We start from the raw sequence: 24,812 nt of genomic DNA, 5'->3' as shown, positions 1-24,812 counted from the left end.
TATCACATACTCAGGACTTCATTAGATAATATACAACAGTAAATGTAACCCAATATATCGATCCCAAAAAAATCATATGATAAAAGTACATCCAATCAAAAAACTAGCTTAATTAAAAAGTACTTGCGTATTGCAAGTCAAGGGTAAATAATCCATATTCATATAAACAAATGTATTAAAAAATATATGCATGTGTTTTTAAAAACTATATATATATATATATATATATATATATATATATATATATATATATATATAAATTAAAATTTAAATAGATATAAAACATATAAAACACAGGTTTTAAAAAATCAAACAAACAAAACTAATTAAAAAAAAAACATCATATGAATAACTGTTAAATAACATGGATCTCAATTGCAAGACCCATTCAGTGGTATCTTGTCATTTAACCCCAGGGGGGTGCCACATTGAGCTTAATCTGTCAATACAGTTCTTTGGTTTCAATAATCACACCCAAACAACCACCCCAAGTGGGCATCAGAACTTTCTCAACTACATAAAATAATTTTATTTTTGAAATGCATACAAACAATAGAATGCTTATATAATACACTACATAAATCTTTATTCTTTAATGCATAATAATGTCTATAAATCCTGATCCTTATTTGCCTCATGGCTTTACCAATAAAAAAACTGTCTCAGGAACTACACATAGCAATATAAACTACCCCCAAAGTCTTACAATTACATCTGAAGTTGTTCCCAATACTCCTGGGGTATGAACACTAACACTGTTGTATATATCCCTACATTCCAGACAAAAAACACATTTGGACATACATAATGTTTGTACACCTTACAGGGTCTTTCCGAAACATTTTTTATGTTCATATTTCTCTTGTATAAAAATTTGGGGGTGAAAAGGTACACAACCAATCCCTCCACAAAATGTTCATTTCCATTTCTTTATAATAAACTGTTTAATTTGCTCACTCTGATTCCTATAAGCTAAAATCATGGTTTTTTTCCTATAAGCTAAAATCATGGGTTTACTGAACCCCTCACCAAGAGCTTTTGTCACTGGTAGTGCCCCCAACTGTTCCTTTAAAAATCAGCATATACATATTCCTTTCACTTAACACTCTGTTCTTAATATTATTTACAAGATATTCAGGACACCCCCTTTCTGTAAACATGGCACTTAAATTTGTCAATAAGCTAGCTCATTTTCCTGTGTGGTGGACATTATCTCCTGTTTGGTTTCTAATGAATGGATCTACTTTATCAATGATCAGAAATGCAGTAATAGCATTTTGGTGTACCACTACAGTTTACTTATATTCCTGTGGAATCTCAGATCACTCAAATGAACCACAATATGGTACTTTCAAGGGCTTCCAATTACAAGTATTTTGCTAATATTATAAAGACTTATTTAAACCTGGCATATATAATGCTCCTAAACAGATAATCCAATGGCATTTTCTCATGTCTTCTTCATTCTTGCTATGATGTAATAAACCAAAGGCTATTTTGTCATTGTCCAGAAATGTCAAAACATCATGTTGATGTATCACAACATATTTATATAAGGCACTTATGTAGTAAAGGTATGGCTACTTTCTCAATGCCCAGAAATGTGAAATGGCATTTTGGAATGCCAAAACAAATTTATAACACTTCTACAGTATAACACCTTAGATCATTCACATATGGCTTCCTGCTGGTTTCCTAGTACAGAGAAGCAAACAATATTATCACAAAAAATTGTGATCTACAGTTTGATACCATAACTTGCTCTATACCCCTTCGTGAATGTCTTAAGACAAGATAGTACAAGCTGTAAATCATTCAAAATTAAGAGAAATCAGGTTGCTGATGTACTCAGAGATGAATCCATCCATCCATCCTCAACCCCTTTTCCCATTTTGCCCACATTAAAAAACATATACATGCATCATAAGCTTAATGGTTTATAACAGCCTTTGCTAGTAGCACTTTTAAAATAAAGGAAATGATAAATGAATATTAGCACATACTTAAAATGTTTACATTTTGGAAGGTTGCTATTATGAGAAGATATTTATTTTGCTTTAAGAAAAGTAGAAACATTACTAGATATTTAGCAGGATATAAAACATCCATACAAGACTACAGGCATTCACACTATGTTAGGAATTAAGCCCACTGGCTTTTGTCCCCGTGGGAATTGTTCTTACTTCAGAGCAGTCATATCTGTAAATCAAAAATATATTCTTTGGTGAATATCCCTAAAACAGCTGAAATAAGGGAGTTAATTACTTGTGGTCCAGACTGGGTTATACACATGGTCATATGTACCTGCAGCTCATTTTATACTGGAACTGACAGCATGCCCTTGGAAGCATTGTACTGTGGTGCTGTTACCCGAGAGATAGAAATGCTTTATGACAACATACTTTGACATATCAAAACGCTACTATATTTTTGGGCAGTTACAAAATAGCTATACGTTTACTACAGAGATTACTGTTGAAGCAACATCAGCTAGAGGTGACAGGATTCCTGATTATCAGTTTAAAGTTTAAATGAGTCTATAATTTCAGTGATATGTTTGTAGTTTTCTTTTGGCCACCAGATGGGGCACATGAGTAATTTATCACTCAAGAGCTTGTGAAAAGTATTTCTACTGAATTCTTATACAAACTTTGATTCTTCTGCATTCTTCATTACTTCTTATAATATACTTTTATTTGTACTTTTTGGATATTCAATAAAACTTACATTTTACACTGTTCCTACTACCTGCCTGTTCATTTGTTGAATTGATCAGGTTATTTTCTTGAGCATATAATTTTTGAAGTGATTTAATACTTTATTTCACACACTGACAATCCTGAGAAGAAACTACAATGTGTTGTTTTTAGAAACATACATATTAAAAAGAGTGTTTTTAATCTAAGGAGCACTGGACTTTGTTTTTTTGTATATCAATAAATAAATAAATAAACAAATACATGTGAGTGTGTGTGTGTGTGTGTGTGTGTGTGTGTGTGTGTGTGTGTGTGTGTGTGTGTGTATGTGTATGTTTGCAAACACGGGACACACACAAACGCACACAAACACACACACACACACACACACACACACACACACACACACACACACACACACACACACACACTGCATTACCAAGGCAAGTGTCTAGCAAAATTAAAACCGGATTGTCTCCATGTCGACTGATTTAGATGAGGTTAATATGAAATTTTATTTAGTATGTCTTCACTTTTCTTGGCTCTTGTTTAAAATGCATTACTACACTAGAAAGATTAGTTAGCAAATGTTCTATTTTAAAAGAAGGTAATCCAAAGATTTCCTATAATATATCACTTCTGGTACTCAAAGCACATGTACTGTATTAATGATTGTTTGCAGCAGAAGCACATAATTAAACATTTGAATAAGGAACAGAAAAGTTCACATGAAAAATGTGGAATTAATTCTAGTGAGTTACTGGTGATTTAAGAATCATTCCCTTGTGACAGTCTGTGGTCTTGTTACAGAAATAGTCAGTGGTGTTAGTATGAGTACAAGCAATTTAAGTTATTATTTTTATTCGGTTTCAAAGATATGACTGTTAAAAGCAGAACATACAAGTCCTTTAAATACACACTTTTCATCATCAGTAATGATTGCATTTAATACGTTTGCAGTACTCTTACAAGTACACATTATACAATGACCAGTTATTACCATCTGAACCACGTTCCCCTCATCCACATCCCTTTTATATATATTCCTTACCAATGTAAAATCTCTCATCTCATTATATTTTTAGGGAAATGCAGTCATATCCCTGTGACCAGAGTACAGCACTCCTTCTAGAAAATTCAGCATGACCTCTGTGATTAGAAACTCATAAGAAGAAAAGGAAGCATTTCTGTACAAATTACAGCACCAGGTTTTGTCCATGGGCTGGTTTACCTTAACACTTGGTTATTTGGTTATATCTGGATAATAATAATAATAATAATGATAATAATAATAATGTCACATAAACTCTTCCTGTGTAGGATATTCAAACAAATGTTAACATTGCATCTCGGAAGAACTTTAAAAATTAAGCATGTTTTGAGAAACTTCCATTTTGTATTACAAAGAGTTATCTTCATTCTTGCATTTATAAAATAAATGTTTCTCTCCAAATACTGCAGTACCTGCCTTAATAAATGTGAACACAAATTTTAGCTGCTGGCGCCTACAGCTACAGAAATGCTCACCATTTCCTTTTATATGCAACTTAAGTAGAAATCTGTATTGCTAGAGTTAGCATAAACAGCTGTAGGCATATTCTGACCTCAGCAAACATAACATTTTACTGAGATGGTTGATAGGTAGTCGCATGTTAAGTACATTACCATACAAATTTCTATGATAGGAATTAGTAAAGATAGCTGTAGACATTGTAGCCTAAATTAGCACAATTCTTCTGAGAACTGTACAGAAAAAAAAATCTGTTTGACTGACTGAGCACAAAGGAGGACTACAGAAACCTTACTGCATAACTAATGTTAACTGCATAGGATTAAAACTCTCCAAGATTACAGAGAGCATATACGTGAAAGGGAAATCCCGAGAATAATATTAGGTGGTTGATTTTTAAATCTAGGTCATGTACACTTTTCTACAATTAATGTTAGAACAGTCTTGATTTATGCAAAATTAGACATAAAGGCATTATGAAAAAATGTAAAATTTTCTGCATGAATTCCAGTGGCAAAAGTGAACACTGACTACAATTCTATTCACTTTATGATCACTTTGTTAGCAGAAAAAGGCAGATGTTTAGAAGACTAAAATGAGGTACCATATACAGTGCAAAGGCTGCTAGGCTTCACTGCACATATTTAAAGCACTGTTTAATAACTGCTTCTTTTAACGGGAAACTAGTACTTAACATACAACAAACTGACATTAATACATCAGACTTCTCGAGCAAAGCAGAACATTAGATTAAAGTTGAGTGCGTTTATATCTAACTCAGCTGCATCAAACATTCAGCAGCTATGTGCAATTTCAGCATCTTGCAGGTCAAGACAAGACAGTTTGAAAGAAATCACTTCAGTACTTGTTGAATTGTGTAGAAATGACCGTGTATCAAAATCTTTACTTCAACATCAAAGCATAACCGGCAGTTCATTCCAATCTGGTAATACCACATATACATTTATTATAAAGGATTTTTTTTTTCTTTCAGGAAATAGATAAGACAAAAGGAGTGGGATTTTTAGGAAGTAAATGGGATATAGATGTGATCCAATAATGCTGACTGCTTTGACTGTAGTGCCAAGCTTGGACTAAGACTTGACGCTTAACTGAATGAAGTGTAATTTCATTATAAATTAGACTACACTGTTGAATTACTTGCACACCATAAAGTTAATAAGTTATATATTCTCTTACTTTACTGTACATTACCTTTCCCTTTGGTGCCATTGAAAAAGGCCCAGTGTCGTATGTAGGCACTTCACACTCGTACTAAATAAAATGTGGACCTGAGGCACAGAAGGCAGACATAATAATTCCACTATCATATCCACTGAAATGAAATACATTTTTATCTTGGTTGTGGATGAAATCCTTGCAATTGATCATTTGTTCTTCTTTCTTATTGATGCCAAAATTTACAGTTATCTAGTTGAAATGTGGTTCCTGATTTTGTTACAAAATGTTATTCCAGCTCTCATAAAATTTGTGATTTTGTTACAAAACAATATTAAAATCACTAAATCATTTTTCTGGTTGTAATCAGTCAAATTTTACTTGTATTTTCTTTAAATTCATGTTAATATGAAAGTAAATAATACCAATAAAACATATCCCAGATTTTTGTCTTTGTCACTTATTATTTTAGGCTCTCAGAGTCTGATTACTGGAGTCAGGAGGTTGAATTTTTTTTTTTTTTTTTGCAGTGCTAACCTCATACACTCTGCAAATTCCAAGCGTACTAATCATTTGCACAACATGTAACATTTTACAGCCTGCTACTCTGGCACAAGTATGTTGTCATTCAATATTTTCAATATTGTGTTCAGGCCTACACTGACAGTAAAACAAACACTGTATTTTTCTTTCCTGGCATCAGTAGCTTTATATTCTTGTTTGGACAACATGAGAAGCTAGTGTGCTGTCAAATGTCATGCCTTTTATATATCAAATAATCATTCTGTGCACAACCCAGCATGGTACTGCACTTACAAATGGCATTTTTTTAACTCATTTATATTATATAAGGATTTAATTTTCAGGTCTGCACTAAAAACATTTTACACATTCCCATTAGCAAAACATCATACACACATACACATACAAAATCACACATAGTCATGTACATGCATGCATACACACACATGTGCATGCCTGCATGGGAATTACCGCGCGCGTGTGCGTGCGTGTGTGTGTGTGCGTGTGTGTGTGTGTGTGTGTGTGTGTGTGTGTGTGTGTGTGTGTGTGTGTGTGTGTGTGTGTTTATAGACAAAAACAAAAGCTGAACACAAAGTTAGGACATGATCATCTGGCTATCCACCACCACAAAAATCTTGCAGTTACCCAGTGCTAAACACACTCAGACAACAATGTTTTAAACTTATTTTCATAAGGTTGACCTCATTATTTTTTAGGTTTACTGTCAAAGACTTGCTTCATCTACTGACCTGAGTGTTCATATGCAATCAAAACACTACATCTGAAGCTTTATTTAAGAGCTCACAGGCCTTAGGGCCCACTAGGCCTTGTATGACACAAATGATACATTTCCCTACATCTGTGGACTGCTAGTTTTCACATAAGCTGGTTCATATTGCTCTGTGCCAGCCAGAGTAAATCTCGCAACTCCATAAGCAAATGATCTATCCTTTTCTAATGAAGACAGTGTGCTGAGCAAGTTGGAAACAAAGCTATATCTAATGATGGAATACTGGAAAAAAAGAGTTAGTACAGACTAACCAAAGTCTGCATCTGAAGCCTTTTGACTATATCATGATGTACTGCCTTTGACTTAGGACATTGATGATACCAGCTTCAGTGGATCATTCTCTTTACTTTATAGTTTATATCAATAAATAACTGCAGACGAAGAAATGCTTGAAGTTATATGTGCACGTTTAAATGTTCTACCCATTTTTTTCTTTTTCCTACCATTATGCATTGCTCTGTTGCACCTCTTACATTATCTACTTATGGAAATACTGGTCAGAGCTAAACAGATGGCTCATTAGAAACTGTAATGTCTGTCCAACCTCAAATGAGATTTTTTTTGTTACTCTCCTCTTGAAACAATATCCCTCTTTCTCTTCTTCGCCATTTCTCTGTGCTAGAATGGTTCTTTTTGCCATCAGTTATACTTTTTCCTGAGTTTTCATTCATTTTTAAACTTTACTGTATTTCATATTTACAAAAGTACATTACAAAGGTAGGTTTTTGTTTTCCTGGGCTCAAAGATCTCTGCAAATAGTGATTACAGCCATGAAATTAAAAAGATATTGTTTCTTTGGTGGAAAACTATGGCAAATTTGGATACAATATTAAACAGCAAAGCCATAAAACTGTCAGCAATCTATGGTTTTCCCAGTAATAACATATGCCTGCGACAGTTAAGACTAAAATAAAAGCTGTGTGCCAGAAAAATGATGCTTTCCAATGCCGATGTTAGGAGAAAACTTCTGAGAATTCTATTGACTGCAAGGGGATTAGACTGAACACATCAATACTTAAAAAAGTAAATAGAGAATGTTCACTGGAAGGTCTGACAAGAAAACTGAAACAACACTATCAGGGAATAAAGCAAAGATAGGATTCACCAGAGAAGGTACTGATGCTGGGAAAGACTGAAGTAAAGAGAAGAAGATACAGCAAAAACTAAGATAGACAGGTACTACATTAATGAACATGATGGATGGGCACTGAATTAATGAACATGAATTTGCAAGCTCTTAGAGAAGCAGAAGTGGGAAGACAGGCCTGGTGTGCTAAAGTCCTTGAGGACTGCAAGGGGTTAGATTCAGCAACAGCACCAACAACAACCAACAGCAAATCTACAAATTAAATTTAAATTAACTGACTTTTGATTAATCAGGTCACTGAAAAAGCATGGTGCAAAATGCACCCAAAGCCATGACTAATGTATAACATGTTGTTGTCTGCAATGCAGTAACTGTAACACAGGGTTTGGATTTCTATAGTTACAATAGTATTTTCAGTTTGGGGTGAGTTCTTCTATGAAGTACTGGTGAAAATGCTCAAGCGTCAGCGGCATGCAGACAAAAAAACATGAATAGCATAATGCTGACCACTGTTTACCGTAGGAGATTATTACTGGTGCAGTGTGTGTCAACAATGATTCACTTCTTTAGAGAAATGTCTACATTTGTTGATATGGTGCACTGGAGTTAGTATATATAAGTTCAAGATGTGTAGGTGGCTTGCACCCCACATCTGGGTTGCAGAAAAAAATTATCCCACTGACAAGAAACACTTTAAATGGATTTTTCACCTTTCCAAGTTTTGCACATTTTTTTCTCATCTTTTCAGCTTGTCTTCTTCTAGTAGCACAAGACTTGGTTCCTTCAGTGCCCATCTGCCTACTGTCTGACACTAAGCATATCACTTAATCAGAGATCAAAGACTGCTCTGGATCAACTGGGAAATTGTGATAGGCTCCTCAATAATCTCCTGGACTGCATGCCTAGAAACTACCTATGAACCTATTATTAAGTAAAGAAGACAACTGTATTCTAGGATGGCTTTCCATGATTTTGCAATATTTATCATAGTAGAAGACAATTCAGTTTGAAAACCACTTGGAAAAGCACTGTTTGGTAACTGCTTTGTCAAAGGAAACAAGAACTGATTTTTTTAATTACTACTGTTTTTTCTGTCTACACTGTACTTGATCTGTGTGCATGAACACCCATTCAATGAAGAATATGACCTCATTGATTAGAGACTGTGAGAAGAAAACTGACAAATGAACATAGTGACCGAAATTGGCATTTGTGCCCCCAATAGGCATAAAGAATGGATGGTACAGAAAGAAATTGTTTCCTATTTTCTTTTTTTCAAAAGTCCGTGTATACAGATTGAATACACAAGGTTTATAATTTAAAAAATGTGTCTAGCTGAGGTAACTGCCTCAAGAAACAATGTCTTCCAAGGCATACTTTCCAAGACAAAATGCTCAACTCTGATAAAAATGTGAGCTACGGGGGGGCGGGGGGGGGCGTAGTTTTGTCAGCATGACATAAATATCCCATTGAGCAACGTTGTCCCTAATCATTATCTCAGGAATAAAACGTATCCCGGACAAAGGCCTTATAAAACTTAAATTGAAGCTAAAGGTTTGAAGTTTTAGAACCGATAGCTAAGAAGATTAAAAGAAAGTTTTAAACATTACTGAAAGAATAGGGATTCCCTGGTGGTAACCAAAACTGAAAATATTTTCCATTTCTTCCTCCTACATGTCTTCTTGATGGAAGGCCACTGGAATGAGAGAATAACAGAAACCACATTAACTGTCAGTCCTCCACATCTACCAACTGGTGGAACTGGTGAACTGGTGTGGCCATGTTATCAGTTTGAGAGAGTGGGAATTCATATTTTGATTTTTTTGTTTGCTTTTTTTATTCCAGAATAAAAAGACTCGACAATGTCTGTGAGGCAGGAAATTAAATTAAAAACATGGGTCTATGAGGAATTCTGAAGCATGGAAGACCAAATCTTCTAAGCTGGTAAGGGGATGGAGAACTGGTTTGGAGGACATTTTTTTACCAGTAAGAGGAAAGGGACAGAACAATTCACTGGGTTAATACCCATGTCGAAGCATCACTGCTATCATCACTGGGGATAGTTTTAAGACAGAAATACCTCTGACACCCAGAGATTATGGAGAGACAACGGGATCACAGATGTGGCTATCCCACTGGCCACTCTTGGTGTATCAGTACAGTTATTTCCAGCTTCTTCACCCGTCACTTGATTCCACAGACTTGCTGACCATGTAAAAGAATTGCTGGTCTTACTAAGTGCCTGCATATAGACTCTCGGGAAGGAAAGAATGAGTCCTTCATTGTTTAGGTTCACAGGTACTTACTAGGCTATTGACCTGTGAGGATGTTAAGAAGCCCAGCCTTACATTCCCATGGTAGTTTTTAGCACTTACATTCCACATACATATAACCAAGACATGGTACAAATAAGGATGTGTTGGGGCAGTCACATGCTGCCCCTATCCATGAGGTGCAGGGGTGCTAAACAGATGATAAATTTGTGGTTACCCACCCGTTCATCCAAATTACATTTTAATGGTACAAGAGAAGTAATCTGATTTATGTGTAGGGCAAGATGGCTCCATAAAAGCAGTACTGCTCCATGTGATACAAGCCCATCCCTCTAACATGATCCATTTATTTTACAAAAGAGGTTGAGATCCCTTGAACAAGTTTTTAAAGATGCCATTGGACCTGTGAATATATTAAGTCTGACAGAGTAGGGTTTGTTGAGGCTCTATACACAAAGAAGAGGACCCCTCCTGGTTCCTTTATTAGATGTTCTGCACTGTTTTTTTTTTTTTTTAGTGAGAAAGCACTGAGGTTATTACAGAGAGGTACACATTGAAAGGGGCAATATACTCAGTGATCGGCATAACGGGCGTCGAATGTACTAGAATGATTACATACCCTGAATCTGGACACATTAGCTTTAGACATAAGTTGTACAATTAAAAATGGCTTATTTACAGCAATGAATGTGTGGTTGTCAAAAGATAGTTCATTGTTGATATAGATTCTTCGATCTCTAAAATAAGAGATCGCTTTTCGGGGGGATGTTGTCAATGTGACAGATACAAATGGACTCATGTTTGCTGAAATACAAAGTTATACATTTACTGGCAGTTACTTAGGGTCCATGGTTTTGACACCAGCTATTTGTTCTGAGACAGGCCCTCTTGGAGTATATTGGTGTCCTCTGGGGAGTTAATGAATAAGCATCTTTAAACAGTGCTTTGAAACTAAGATCTATTCATTTGTAATTTAATATTTTAAATATTTTTGGATGTATTTTTTTTTTGTTTTGTTTTGTTAGAATAGTACTTAGAATTTTTAGCTTTACATAAACGATTGACTGTTTTTAGTACTTAATTGTTTTTGGCTTAGAACTTTTAGTTTTACATAAACGGTTGACTGTTTTAGTACTTAATTGTTTTTGGCTTAGAATTTTTAGTTTTACATAAAAATGGACTGTTTTAGTACTTAATTGTTTTTGGATTCTTGAATTATTCATGCCACATTTTGATTGGTTTGAATTAGTATTTAAACTTGGCTTTGTAATAAGAATTCACACTCTGATGAAGTCCCTTGTAAGGACGAAACTGCTTAGCACAAGTTATATCCTGAATTTTACTACCTGTTTCATTACATGCAGCCTTCTAAACTGTTTTGAAGGTTTGGGAGACTTTTTTGATCCTGCATTTCACAGCCTCCTTGCTCTTATGGTTATTAGTAATTTTCCAGGAGGTTTCTGTCTTGGTTTTGTTTCATCTGCAAACTTGGTCAGCCACAAACTCTGACCGCTAACTTTGACTCTAGGAAGTAATTGCCAAAGAAAACACAACTAACATACTTGTTTATGTAAAACACTGCTGCCATACCTTCTGACAGAACAAAGTCCAAATCCATTCCTACAAGGCTTGAACAGAAAAGAAGACCGTTGTCATCTTTGGAACTCTGAAACTTTCACGTTTGATGCAATCAAAGTCATTGAGCTGCATGATATTAACAGGAATCTCCCAGCCCCCTAGAGTAACAATCCACACTGACTATAGCTAAGTGTGAAGGGCATGCTAGACAAAGATGTTGTTGTGATCAGATATCTCTTGCATGACGTGAAAATCTTGAACAGTGTTTTCCAAAAGAAAAATTACAGTACCTTCAGGTGGTATCTCAAACACCCATAAGAGTCGAGGATGCTGTCACTCTCAGACTCTGATACATAGGCCACCCACATGTCGGTATCTCAACATGTAGCACACTAGCCTTTGGTGCTGGAAGCTCAGAAGACTGTGGGTTCTATTTCCACCCCCATGTAAATGGGAGTAATTTCCATTACTCACACTGCATTGCAGCTGTAGGTTGAGCTTTACTCTTGGGTGATTCTTTGGGTGAGATGTTAAGCATAGGCCCAATCTGCTTGATCTGTAGCTCAAAACAGATGTAAAAGATCTCATGGTATTTATCAAAACATGAGTAGGAGAATTGCCCGGTACCCTGGTTAAATTTCCCCTAATCAGTATGAGCACCACCTCTGTTTTCCTCTGAAATTAGGCCATTGGCCTAGTTTATGAATCTATTTAACAAAGTTTAAGTAAATGAAATAAATAAATGTTACAAAATTGACAAAGGAGCCTGTAAACATTGAATCGTAACTGGAGGTGACAACATTTTGCAAATGCTGTACTTATTCATAATAAAACTTGTTCATTAGAGAAAATTCCTTTGTTTCCTGTAGACACTGATAGATGTTACTAACTACTTGGTGTCTGAATAAACTTGAAGCAGAAGTTAAGATGAATGGTTGACATATTCATAACTGTAGAATTTTTTTATTACATCTCTGTCTCCATGCAGAAGTAAGCATCCTGAAGAATTAAAGAGCCATCTACTCTCAAAATAACAGAGGGAAGAGAAACTGAAGGGTTACAAAATAAAAATGACTTGAGGTAAAGGTGTGTAAGGCTGTTTATGTCTAGTATATCTCCAGTATATGTCAGAATTTTTCTCTGGTACTAAAAAAAATGCAATAACATCTGGGGTCTCTGATTTTGTTTGACCTCCTCAGTAGTTCTTTTGTGAAGGAACACCTGCATTTCTTTCCTGGGTAATGATTTTTATCAAGGAAGAACTCCTAAAAACAAAATAACTGGGTAGGGAAAGAAAACTTTGTAAAACAGAACATGGTTATTCTGTTCCTTACTGATGCAGTAACAATAATTTTAAGTAGTTGACACATGGAGGGATCATCTCACCTTGTCTCAAATAACTATTTGTGATTATTGGGATATGAGTCATAATTGCTACTGACCAAAGCTGGGCCATCAAGATATCTCCTCAAAATCAGTCACTATGTCAGTCTCCAGGCTAGTACCCTTATTGGGAATCTACCATTAGAAAATTGTCAAGTACTGCGGGAAATGCGAAGCTGGGACTGCAACACCACTACACCTCAATGAATACTGTGAAAGATGAAATTTCAAGATCCTGAAGGGAGAATCTATTAAAGATGCATAGATATCCTAAGTGAAAGTAGTACTGCACAGCTAGGAGTACAGCAATTGGTAAAGCCAGAACATCTTAATCTGGCAGGCCCATCTGTTGTGTCATACGCCACCTGGACTTTTGGACCAGTGGTAGATGTTGTGGTAATGATGTTGCCTTACGCGACAACAAATTCGGTGAGTTCTGATCCAGTGAAATGGTTCAGCTGAAAACTAAGTGTAAGACTGAATCAAATATAAAATTTTCTTGCAGGGCGACAAGCTCTCATATGTCCTCCATCGATTAAAACACCCTCCGTGCCCTGTATTCATTAAAACACCCTCCATGCCCTACATCAATTAAGTTGTGTGTGTGTACATATACTGGATCTATTTGTTTTCAGCGAATGCCGTTTCACCAAAATGGGACATTCGCGAGTGAATTTATGCGAAAGTGCATTTTCGCATAACTTAGTAGGTAAAACATAAAACTAAATTATGTAAATAAAGAAAAACATGCAGTTTGCATGTTAACTTAGTTGTACATCAAAGTTTAGTGTTGATGTACAACTAAGCAGACTGTTGTTGAGATCGTAGTACAGTGGGGATGAGGGAACATTCCCTTTTCCCCACTGTAGCGCGATCTTGGAATGAGAATATTAAAGTAGGGGGGTGTGGGGGCACAGTCGCCAACAAGTGTTATTTTTTTTTGTTATGGATTTACACGAAAGTGCGTTTTTGTTGAAATGCACCTTTGTGTAAATGCATTTGCGGATTTACGTTTTGGCGAAATGCAAATTTGTTAGAATGCAGTAGATCCCACATATGATATATACACACACACAAACACACACACACACACACACACACACACACACACACACACACACACACACACACACACAGACTAGTGCCAAATCTGCACAACAGAGGCAGAAGAACAAATTCATAGTAAGTGAAAATGTAAAACAGTCATTCAGCTGTCAGGATGCCACATTATGGTGGGCTGAGCCTTAAGTCTTCTCTTTAAGGTTACTGTCAGGCACCTCTATGTGCTTCATCTGGAAGGTCCAGCTGAATGTACAACATTTACATAAAACAGTTTAATAACAACATGGAGTAGCCCAATGGCAATGAGCAAAAAAAAAACAGTATTATGGCACAGATAACCTGAGTTTGAATAGCAGCTGGGGTACTTGATAGAGCTAGCAGGAAGGATGGATATGCTGGTCATGAAAAGGATGAGACAGAGCTGGATGCATGTTACTACAGTGCTTCATGTGAATGGTTGGGGCGCATAACCTAGGGATGGGGCATGTGTCTCACCAAGATGCTGAGTGGTGCTAGTCTTCACTGAGCAAGTGCAGTGTGTTCTTGTGCAAGAGGAAGGCACTGTGGCTATGTGTTAATCCAGCTCAAATGTCCCACTCCGAAGGGAGGGATTAGGCTAAGGAAAAAACACCTTCATATCAGGATGTTGGTAGGTGCAGAAGCAATCCTCATGGCTTCATGAATTGACACCCCACACCCACCCTGATGGCTCTGCCTTAGTAGTTCTGGAGATGATCCTCACCAATAGAAAATGAATTGGATCAAGTCTAGTAGGAGAAGGTTTGATGGTCAGTAACCATGGTAACCAGTGGTAAAACATATAGAAAAAATGGTGTGACAATGGATGATGTGCATGATAAAAAAGCATACTTTACTAGTCTACCCAGACTACAATTTCTGAACTCAGAGAGACAGAGAGAGAGAGACAGAGAGACAGATAGATAGAAAGATAGACAGATTGATTGATTTGATTGATTGATTGATTGATTGATTGATTGATTGATTGATTGATTGATTGACAGATAGAGCAGGATTCATTTGAGGCCAATACAGACTGTTTTACCAGACTTGGAAGTCTCTCTTCACAGGAAACACCATTTAGAAAACTTTAGATGAGATGGCACCATCCATCCAATTTATTTTATTTTATTTTACATTTGTTAACCGGGGGTGTCTGACTGAGCCGAAAGGGCCCTTTTTCAGCAGAGGCCTGGGGAGAAAATCTCCACATAGAAAAATTACAGATACATTTAGACATGATCAGTATACACACAAATTACAAAAGACATGTTTTTACAGTGGTACGCAACACATCAGCAGTTACAGTGGAGAGAACAAACAAAAAAAATATTAATTTAAAAATAAAGGTACTTAATAGATTTGTGGTGTGCAGCTGAAATTTGGAACATAGGTAGAATACATACATAGTACACAGGTACAGTGCATACACTGTAGATTTGTCAGTGTTTTTGAGAATAGTTTTCAATCTTAATCAAGTACTCTAGGTTTAGTATGTGTACCTTATCCGCTTTCACTAGCCTGGGGAGCAATCATGGTACTGCCAACTTTGCTTGATATGTTGCCTGATGAGGTCTTTAAAGGAGGCTTTGGATGATGTGTTTTGAATGCTAGTGGGGACAGAGTTCCATTTTTTAGCCACTGAACTACTATATAGTGCATCTCCAAAGCTGCTGTAGCTGTTGGTGACTTCTAGTAGTAGTTTGCTTGATGATCTAAGAGGCCTTTTGGCTGAGTGATGTTGTACGAGGTTTTTGAGGGCAGGAAACTTATTGGGGAGGAAATAGATAGAATGACAGAGGCAGAGCTGATTGTAGGTTAGGAGGTTGGGCAGGTCAAGCCAGTGGAGCTGTCTCAAAGCAGTACAGTGATAAGTTCTATATGAGCAATTTGCAGCAAAGTGGGCAATTCTGTTATAGTAGGCTTCCATTTTGCTTAGTTCAGTTTTGTTGAGATTAGTCAGAATGGGAGATGCATAGAGTAGGGTGGATAGAAGTTGGGAGCGAACAATGGCTGATCTTGTGTTGTTGGTAAGAAATGGTTTGATACTGTAGAGTGATCCCAGTTTGGCATGTACTTTTTTAATAGTTAAGTTGAGATGACTATCAAATTTTAAGTGGGAGTCTATGGTTATTCCCAATAGCTTAGCCTGTGCCACTGGAGCGATTAGAGTAGCATTTGTGGAGTAGATAGTGAATTGACTGTTATCAGTGTTTTTGTTAGAACCGGTTTTAATCATAAGCTGAGTTTTCTTTGGATTGAGGATAAGTTAGGCTTTGGTTAGGTAGTTTTCAATGTCAGAGAATGCTAGTTGAGTTGTTTGCAGGAGGGTGGGAATGTTTTGTGCAGCACAGATTAAGGTAGTGTCATCTGCATACTGAATGATAGATGCATGCTGTGTGGAGGTATGAAGGTCATTTGTGAAGATTGCAAATAGTAGTGGTCCTAAGACAGAATCCTGCGGGACTCCTATAGTTATGGGCAGCTGAGGTGAGAGAGAATTTTCCCATTTCACAGCTTGGTACCTGTCAGTTAAGTAGCTTTGGAATGAGTGGAATTTGATAGGTGACATTGGTTTAGTTCATTTAGCAGGATTTGGTGCGAGACTGTGTCAAATGCTTTGGACATATCCAAAAAAAGAGTTGACACCTGCAGGCCTTCATTTTTGAGACGGTTTACTGTGTCTATGAAGCAGAGGAGGGCTGTAGTGGTACTATGGGCAGGTCTGAAACCATGCTGAGTAGGTGACAGGACATTCTTGTCTAGGAGATATTTTAGCATCTGGGTATGGATGCATTTTTCTAGGATTTTGGCCAGGGGAGAGTAAAGCAATGGGTCTGTAGTTATTAAGTTCAGTGGAGGTCCCACCTTTATGTATGGGTGTAACATAGGATATTTTCCAGAGTTTGGGCACATAGTTTTCAACAACTGATCTGTTTATGAGAGTGGAGATTGGGATAGCAATAGCATCTGCTGTGAGTTTCAAGAAATAGCTGGGGAGTAGGTCGGCTGCTGTTGGTGAGGTTTTTAGTTTGGAGAGCATGCTTGTGATTGAAGTGGTGGAAACTGTTTTGAGGGTAAAGCTTGTATTAGTGTTATTTGTGTTGGGGGGACAGTGAGGAAGGAACTGTCCTGTGATACTAAGGATAGAATTGAGTTCACAAAGTGGGAGTTGAATTGTGTTTCGATGGGAACTTTAGTGTCAGGCTTGGTTGGTTTGGGGGTAGCTTTTTGGGTGGGTTTTAGTAGCTGGTTTACATTTTTCCAAAATTTTTGGGGGTTGTGTTGGTATTTAGTTTATAATGTCGTGTAGTAGGATTTTTGTCCAGCTTAATGCATTTTTTGCACGGTCGGACAATTCTTGGTACTTAGTTAGGCTTTGTGTTTCTTTGTTTTTTTGATAGTAAAGCCAGGCAATGTCTCTGGACTTGAAGATTTGTTTGGTTTCTTTACTGAGTCAGGGGTTGTAGAGGTTCTAACCTTGATTTTGTGCAATGGAGCAACAGTGTCTAGGTGTTGTAGAAATGTTTTGTTAAAATATGCTACAGTCTGCTTTAATTTGCTTTAAACAAAAGTTCCAGTCTGTTTTTTTTTTTTTGGGGGCACAGAAGCCACAGTATTAGTGTTTCCCCTTACATAATTAATTCCTGAAAGAAGTTTACCAGGGAAAGAACCACCAAGACTTCTGGAATCTTCCTTGAGATGATGGGGAAGGCACTGCACACTGTTAATTTCTTCTCTCCCTCATTCTCTCCTGCACAAGTTTTAGGACTTCACCAAATCTGGGAATGAAGAAGGGAGGGGACACTCTTCCCCTCCATCTGCATCCTCAGAAATGTTTTCATAATCTTTTGGGAGGCTAAACTGTCTTATTTTCATATTTGTTTCCAGCTGTTTAGCTATCTGTGAGTCCTTTAAGGAGGCCCCTAAAACTTTTTTTTTTCTTTTGGCCAGGCTTGGTAGAGATAAAGAAGGCTCCAAACAGAACAGTGGTATTGTTTACTAAAGTAAGGGGTTCTGGTCTTGCCAACACCTGTGTACTTGTCTGACATTTTGTGGCACAGGGAGATGCTAACTCCATAGAAGCACACAGCTGTAACATAACTGCATAGAGGCAAGCAACTGTAACAAGAACACTGGTGCTAGCAGACGAGACACCTACAGAACACATGCTTTTCCAAACAGGCACTAGCAGAACAGATATTAGGTAAATTGATATCAACTAGGTGAATACTACAGGAGGGGCTGCTATCAAGTAGGGTGACAGATGAGGCCAGTACCACAAGGACTAGTACCTCTTGCACAGACATCTGATGAACTATTGTCCACTATAACTCATTCCTTTCAGTACAGCTCTTTTGAGTGTGTACTTTAACTTCCAGTGGGTACAGCTTGAGCCTTTAAAAAATGAAGTTAACATCTTACAGTTCAAACAAATATTCATATCTCTGGAAACACAAGTGTTAAAAGAAAACTGTAGATGCCAAACTATTCAGGAAAAATTAATCTTTGCATTACTGGCATTCATTTAGCTTGATGCTTTAAACTGGATTTTATAAGCCAAAAATAAATGCAGTGAATATGAATTTTGTAATTTTGTATAAACATCTTAGGAACCATTCAAACAAGACACATTTTGACAGCAGAATTTTCTTCATATAGCTGTGAGCTTTCATATGCGGTTATGCAGTTTTGTCTGTGCTACCTGAATGTTGAGATATTTAGAGAAATATAAAACTTATTACAAGACAAATAAACATATACAAATAATATTCAATATCTGTTTAGCTGCATTAGACCGAGATCAAATATCAATACAATTGTGTTTGTCAATCATGTATGCTTCAAGATGAAATCTTTTGATGTCTTGTATGTAGCATGGTTTTGGAAATATCAATGCAAATATGAACAAGCAAAATTTAACTCCTAGAAGTGGGGGTAGGAGGTAAATGCAGACACGCCTGGAGGCACACTCGGCTGTAATGAGTAAACATTTATCAAAACACAACTGCTTGACATAAACTTTCTTAGCTCACACACCAAGTACACATATCCTTATAACATGTATTCAGGACTGCTGAGTAATCGGTCAAATCCACCGACAACAAAACACATAAAAAGTTTAGTACACAAGGTGCAATCACCTTGTAGCACCATGTGGGGGCACCATTACTAGTTCAAGTATTCTGACTCCAAGTTGCTGCATGCAAACCAAGGAAGCAGCAGGTATTTTGAAGACCAGGGCTTTCGGGACTGAGTTTAACTGAGACTGGGGATGGACACCTAGTTAAGAAGTCAGTTTTTTGATTCCTAATAGCTAACTTTAGCATACAAACTTTTTTTTTTTGGGCAAGAAACTGGTCTGATGGATAGACGGTAGTGACTCAAAATTTGGGGACTGGAGCATGGTGAGCTGTAGGAGCAGAGATGACACTTTGAAAAGGCAGGTTCCACTCCATCAGTACAGAAGCCATGATGACAAGTGTAAATATGAGGAACTTGCTTTTGGTACAGTCTTGAGACCTTTTTCACTAAAGAATTCACTTGACTGCAATGCTTCCTTTGTTGGGTTCAGCAAGACTCTCACATTCTATATGAAAGTCTTTAGGAAATTTAAAATATATGTGGATTTGGCAGAAGAAGTGGAGATTCCTTGCTCTAACCATTGCAACTTTTGACACATCAACTTGTAGTGCCTGTATCTAGTTCTCTTTTTAAAAATCACAAAAAAGGCACTAAATAATCTGAAAAAAAAAGCAAAGTTTACCTTTGAAAATATACTTACTATAGAAGCAGCCTACAGCTAACGGCTACAGCATTTTTTTCATGTAGGAAAGAACTAGAGTACTCTACTGCAGAAGTGCATTGTGGGAGTTATGGGCATACCCTGGAAAAATGGGTGCTGAGTGGGCATAATGTCTGAGGCATCAGTCCTACCTGTTCCTGCAGCTGTAGCCCATTATATTCAGATTATTACTATCCGTTTGTATGACTGTACATCATATTATTTACGTAATTTTATTTTAATTATATTCTTTAAGTCGTTTTTCAATACATGATTGGATCTCCCAAAAACAAAGTTTCCTAGATGAATGTATAAACTGATAATAAGATCATGATCTGTACTTTTCTACAAAGATGACAGAAAAGAAAAAAATGTATTATCAATGTTTTACTGTAGAATGAAGCTCGTTAGTATATTTGTAAAGGTGTCTTGATTTTTTTTTTCCTTTGGAAAAAGAAGATTGTGAACGGACATTTATGTTTAGTTAAATATGTAAAGAATCACCACACCCAGCACAGTGTGCTGCAGTGTACTAGTACAACCTCTGCTGCTTGCTACAACCATCTCACTGGACAGCATTATTCAAGAAGATACAAGAAAATGGATTTTGCACTGAAACTCATCTGTTTCCCTTTGTCCTTTTATTTGTAAATTCAGACGAAATGCACTGTTTTCAAAACACAGTGCTTACGTTAGTAGAGCTGGAGCACTCAGGTTCCAGCAGAAGACGTACCAGCCTACCAGACCACACACTTTGAGCATTGCCTTATTTTCATAATCAAGGGGCACAAATATTCCCTAGTACCATATTCAAGATAATTGAACTGTTGCGGTTGGAATATAATTTTTCATCAAGATATCTAGAGCAGTTGCCATTAATGCAGTTAGAAAAACTGGGACTTCTGCTGATAAAAAACATAATCATAATAGCAATAATAATTATTATTATCATCATCATCATCATCTCTTCACTGTTTGCCTCTTTAGTCACTGCCTTTTCAGTACTTTATGTTACAAGTTGAATGCTTCTTCATCACCACGGTCAGATATAAGTACATTTTCTTACATGTCTAATGTTAATAGTTTATAGCTGTAACCTGAAATTATTTCATCCATACATCCATATTACAGTTTGTGCTCACAAGCACACATACACAAAAGATTGTTGTACCATTTTAAAAATGAATAACAACAAAAAAGAGAAACACCAAAATAATGTGTGTGTGTGTGTGTGTGTGTGTGTGTGTGTGTGTGTGTGTGTGTGTGTGTGTGAGCAAAGAGAAAAAAGAGAAACAGGAAAATTTGCTGAGCAGAAATAATAAAAGTGAAAGAAATCAAGGAAAGATAAGAAAGGTCTTCAGATGGTTTTAGTCATATTTTACTCGCTGTTGAGTATTCAGCAAAACAGCGCACATAAATAGGGATGGACCCAGTCATATTTCACCACCACCATTCCTTACTCGATGAATGTGGATATCTTTTATGGTTATATATTCTATGATCAACAGGCAAGGTATCATTGTCCCTGTAACTGCAAAGGAAGCTCAGGGCACAACTGATTTGACAATTAAAATAATCAGGCTTTGTCCTACGATTTGCTGACCTGCTGCAGTACATAAGATGTAGCACAGAAGATTCTAGTCAAACCACCCAGAGAAACATAGGGCACAGACAGCCATGTAGTACTATACCTGCTTATGGCACCTGTTTGAGGATAGTTGGCCTGGTGCTACCATGGAAATTACTTTTAAATTAACTGACTGAGCCTCATTTTGAAAATCTGATAAAGTAAAGCATAACACTCTGATAAACTCAGATATTGCTAACACTACTGGCTCATCTAAACAAATGCTATGCTTGTTCTATGACTGGCAGGAACATCCCGGAAATAGATGAATTCCATTTTGCTTAATACAGAGTTGTATGCCACCAGTCTGAGAGAGGCCTGCTTAATATAAAATTATAGAGGAAAAAATGCATCTAAGAATTACACAGAATAGCAAAGCACACACACAGTAAACAATTGTGATAACTCCAGTAACAAACACTTGTGATAGTCCCAACAACACACACAACCCTTACTGCAATTAATGTAGCTCCATGGTAATGGAGCATTTTTTTTAAACTACATAATAGCTGATGGACTACTGAATTAAATTCAGAACCAACTCAAGCATGCCTCTTGCCAAGAATTGTGGCTCAATTTTTTTGAAAGATGCCAAAGCTCTTACAGCAAAGATTGAAACAATGTTAATTTCATGAAATGTAATGATACCCTGACTTGGGAATGGTGTCCTTTTCCATCATGGTATTAGAAATCCAAAAGACGGGAGAAATTAAACTGAGTGAAACCACATATATCCTGTACAATGCACACATGCTCACAACCACATGCAGATATGCATATATTGCCATGTCCACCAAGAAGATATGATTTCACTTCTGGCTTTTTTAAGTATTAATTTTAACTTTGTCTGAAATACTGCATGAAGGAGACTTGTGCAAGTAAAAGGTACTTGACCTCTAATTGTTTCTAACGTTGTCATTAAATCAGGCATATTTCCGTGTTTAAAAAGATACATTTTATACTACAGTACGTATGCATGTTTCTACTGTTAAAAATTATAAAATGTATACTATGCCAGAAATTTAGCTGAGTAGTACATTACCTGAGATGCGAGGATGTGCTGCTGAAGGTGAAATGGAAGGGCCGCAGCCGATGCGCCTGACAGCCCCTGCGCTGACGTCATAATGCTCGCTGTGTCCATTGCATTAACTGCTGAAGTTCCAGACACATTTGCTAGCAAATGGCCCATACCTGCTGCCATATTAGAAAAAGCCCCACCCATAGCAAACTGCCCAGGATGGAGTAGAAATGGATGCCCACCACCCAGGGGATTGAAGAACTGCTGTCCATGAAGGCCATGAGGGAAGCCAAAGTTCTGTAGATGTCCCGGACTCAGATGAGAAGTGCTGTCCGTATGAATTGTTAATGGAGTAAATGTTTCCTTATTCAGAACCCTAGGCTCCTCTGCTTTGAGGGGATCTGTTAATGGACTTTTAATCCTCTCTCCATTGAGGGCCTTGGTGTTTGAAGTGATGGTTGGTGTACTTTGTCTGGACTCCGGAGAGTTCTTTTCAGTTCTGGAGATTTCTTTGTTTTTGTTGACAGAATCCAGAAAAATAACACGAGATTTGTGGGCACTATCTTCTTCTTTTGCTTCTTCCGTGGTGGTGGAAATTTTTGTGGAACTGCATTCATCTTGGACTTGCTCATCTCGGACTTCTTCATCACTTTCACCATCGCTGCGGCAGAAACCTGGTGTGAGTGACAAAGCAGATCATTAGTAACGTCTTCAAATTTGTCTTTAAAAGAACTTACAACAACAAATAATGGTGATGCTACTACGGCTGCTAACAATCATGACGATGAAGACAATTAAGAAATAATAATTATTATAATTATTATTATTACTGCCGTTGTTTGCTGGGAACTCCCATCACACATTCTTTAAAATTAACTGCTCCTAAGAATTGCTCATTCTGTGCACTCTTCCATAATACGATTTAAGCAGATAAAATGAAATATACTTTAATTACTATCACTGCATATTTGCTTATACCATTGGACACTATTCAAAAACACAACCACAATAATGTGTGCGCTACTATATACTATAACATATTTCCAATCGAGGAGACGAACCTGCGGAAGATTTGGTACTGCTAAAATGTATAGATTAGTGTTTCCGGTTCATTTCACCACGCCTTAAACTGATAATGAAAATAATGAACACCGAAAATGCATGCTGCGCCCCAAATACAGGTCTGTCGATTTTACTAATTAATACGGCTACCATTAAAGTTTTTGCCTTTTAAACGCCTAATGTGATGTTTGAACTTGAACTGAAACAGCCTACCAAGAAAAGTTAATTAGGCGACAGTGACTAATTTTCCTGAGATGTCTCCGATTTCCCGGGATGTATTCGATTTTTTAGTCAGAATGTTTTGTGTCCCTCCTAAAATCGATTTTTTTTTTAAGAAAAAAAAAAGTGTTTTCCAGTTAGATAATGACAGTCATTACTGTTACCTAGTTATTTAATTCAGAAAATGGACGTTAATTGGGGTTCTCTTACTATTGTAAATGGTGCAAGTTAGTAAGTACTTGGATTAAGAAGTGTCATTGATTTATCATCGATTACTGTTGGATTTGCCCCTAACTGTGGATATATTATGTTGATAGCTATGCAGCCTGCATAATGCAGGAAGGTATACATCTAACTGTTTTTCCTCATAATTTTGCCCTGTTCCCCCATGACATTTTTTTCTGGTAACTCATTGAGGATTACAAGTCAGTCCATAAATAATGCTACACATTTAAGTTTTTAATAGTTCACGTTGCTCAGAAAATGCAAGTTGATGCAAAGTATATTGCCCTGTTAACTTTTCAACAAATTATAGTATTTAAAAACTGTTTCAAATTTAGGTCCATTGCTCCCACGCCATTGTAAGTCCAGAACAAAGGCGCTTTCAGTTACCTAGGAATGACAATATTGATAAGGAGTTTATCACAAGGAAAGAAGAAAAAACGCAATGACAGTTTGAACTTTTGCAGACTTGCATGTGAAAACATGAAACGAATTTAGTAACAAACATTTTAAAAGTAAGTAACCTTTCAGGTTCCCGGGCCCCGCTGTAGAAACAGTTGGGGAGGATGCCTGCACATGGCATTTGAAGGGTGTCTGTTCACTGGAGGAATCGTCCGAAGTGCAGTTGTCCTTCTTTTGCTGATCCTCATAAACTCGCATGGATTGTAGTGCTAGTTGTTTCCTGGCAAAGGAATAACGCATTAAGTACTTTACTTTATTATTTTAAGTTTACCTAAAAGCTAGAGGCGCACACACACACACACACACCAGTTAATACAAA

General features: G+C 36.9%; 1 protein-coding gene across 1 annotated transcript in view; it reads right to left on the bottom strand.

The window, feature by feature from the left end:
• TBX3 (T-box transcription factor 3) overlaps window positions 1-24,812 on the bottom strand; it is a 37,471-nt gene that overhangs the window by 4,790 nt on the left and 7,869 nt on the right. The window contains exons 5-6 of the mRNA XM_044068335.1: window positions 24,556-24,713; window positions 22,553-23,202 (exon numbers count right to left, since the gene is read on the bottom strand). Coding sequence (XP_043924270.1) covers window positions 22,553-23,202; window positions 24,556-24,713 — 808 coding nt within the window. The remainder of the gene's footprint in view (window positions 1-22,552; window positions 23,203-24,555; window positions 24,714-24,812) is intronic.

Source organism: Protopterus annectens, chromosome 4.part0 (genome assembly GCF_019279795.1).
Source record: "Protopterus annectens isolate FY-2018-M chromosome 4.part0, PAN1.0, whole genome shotgun sequence".
In the NCBI taxonomy this organism is placed as follows: Eukaryota; Metazoa; Chordata; order Ceratodontiformes; family Protopteridae; genus Protopterus; species Protopterus annectens.
The sequence above is the reverse complement of the archived record's forward strand: the minus strand, read 5'-3'. Positions and strand labels throughout refer to the sequence as shown.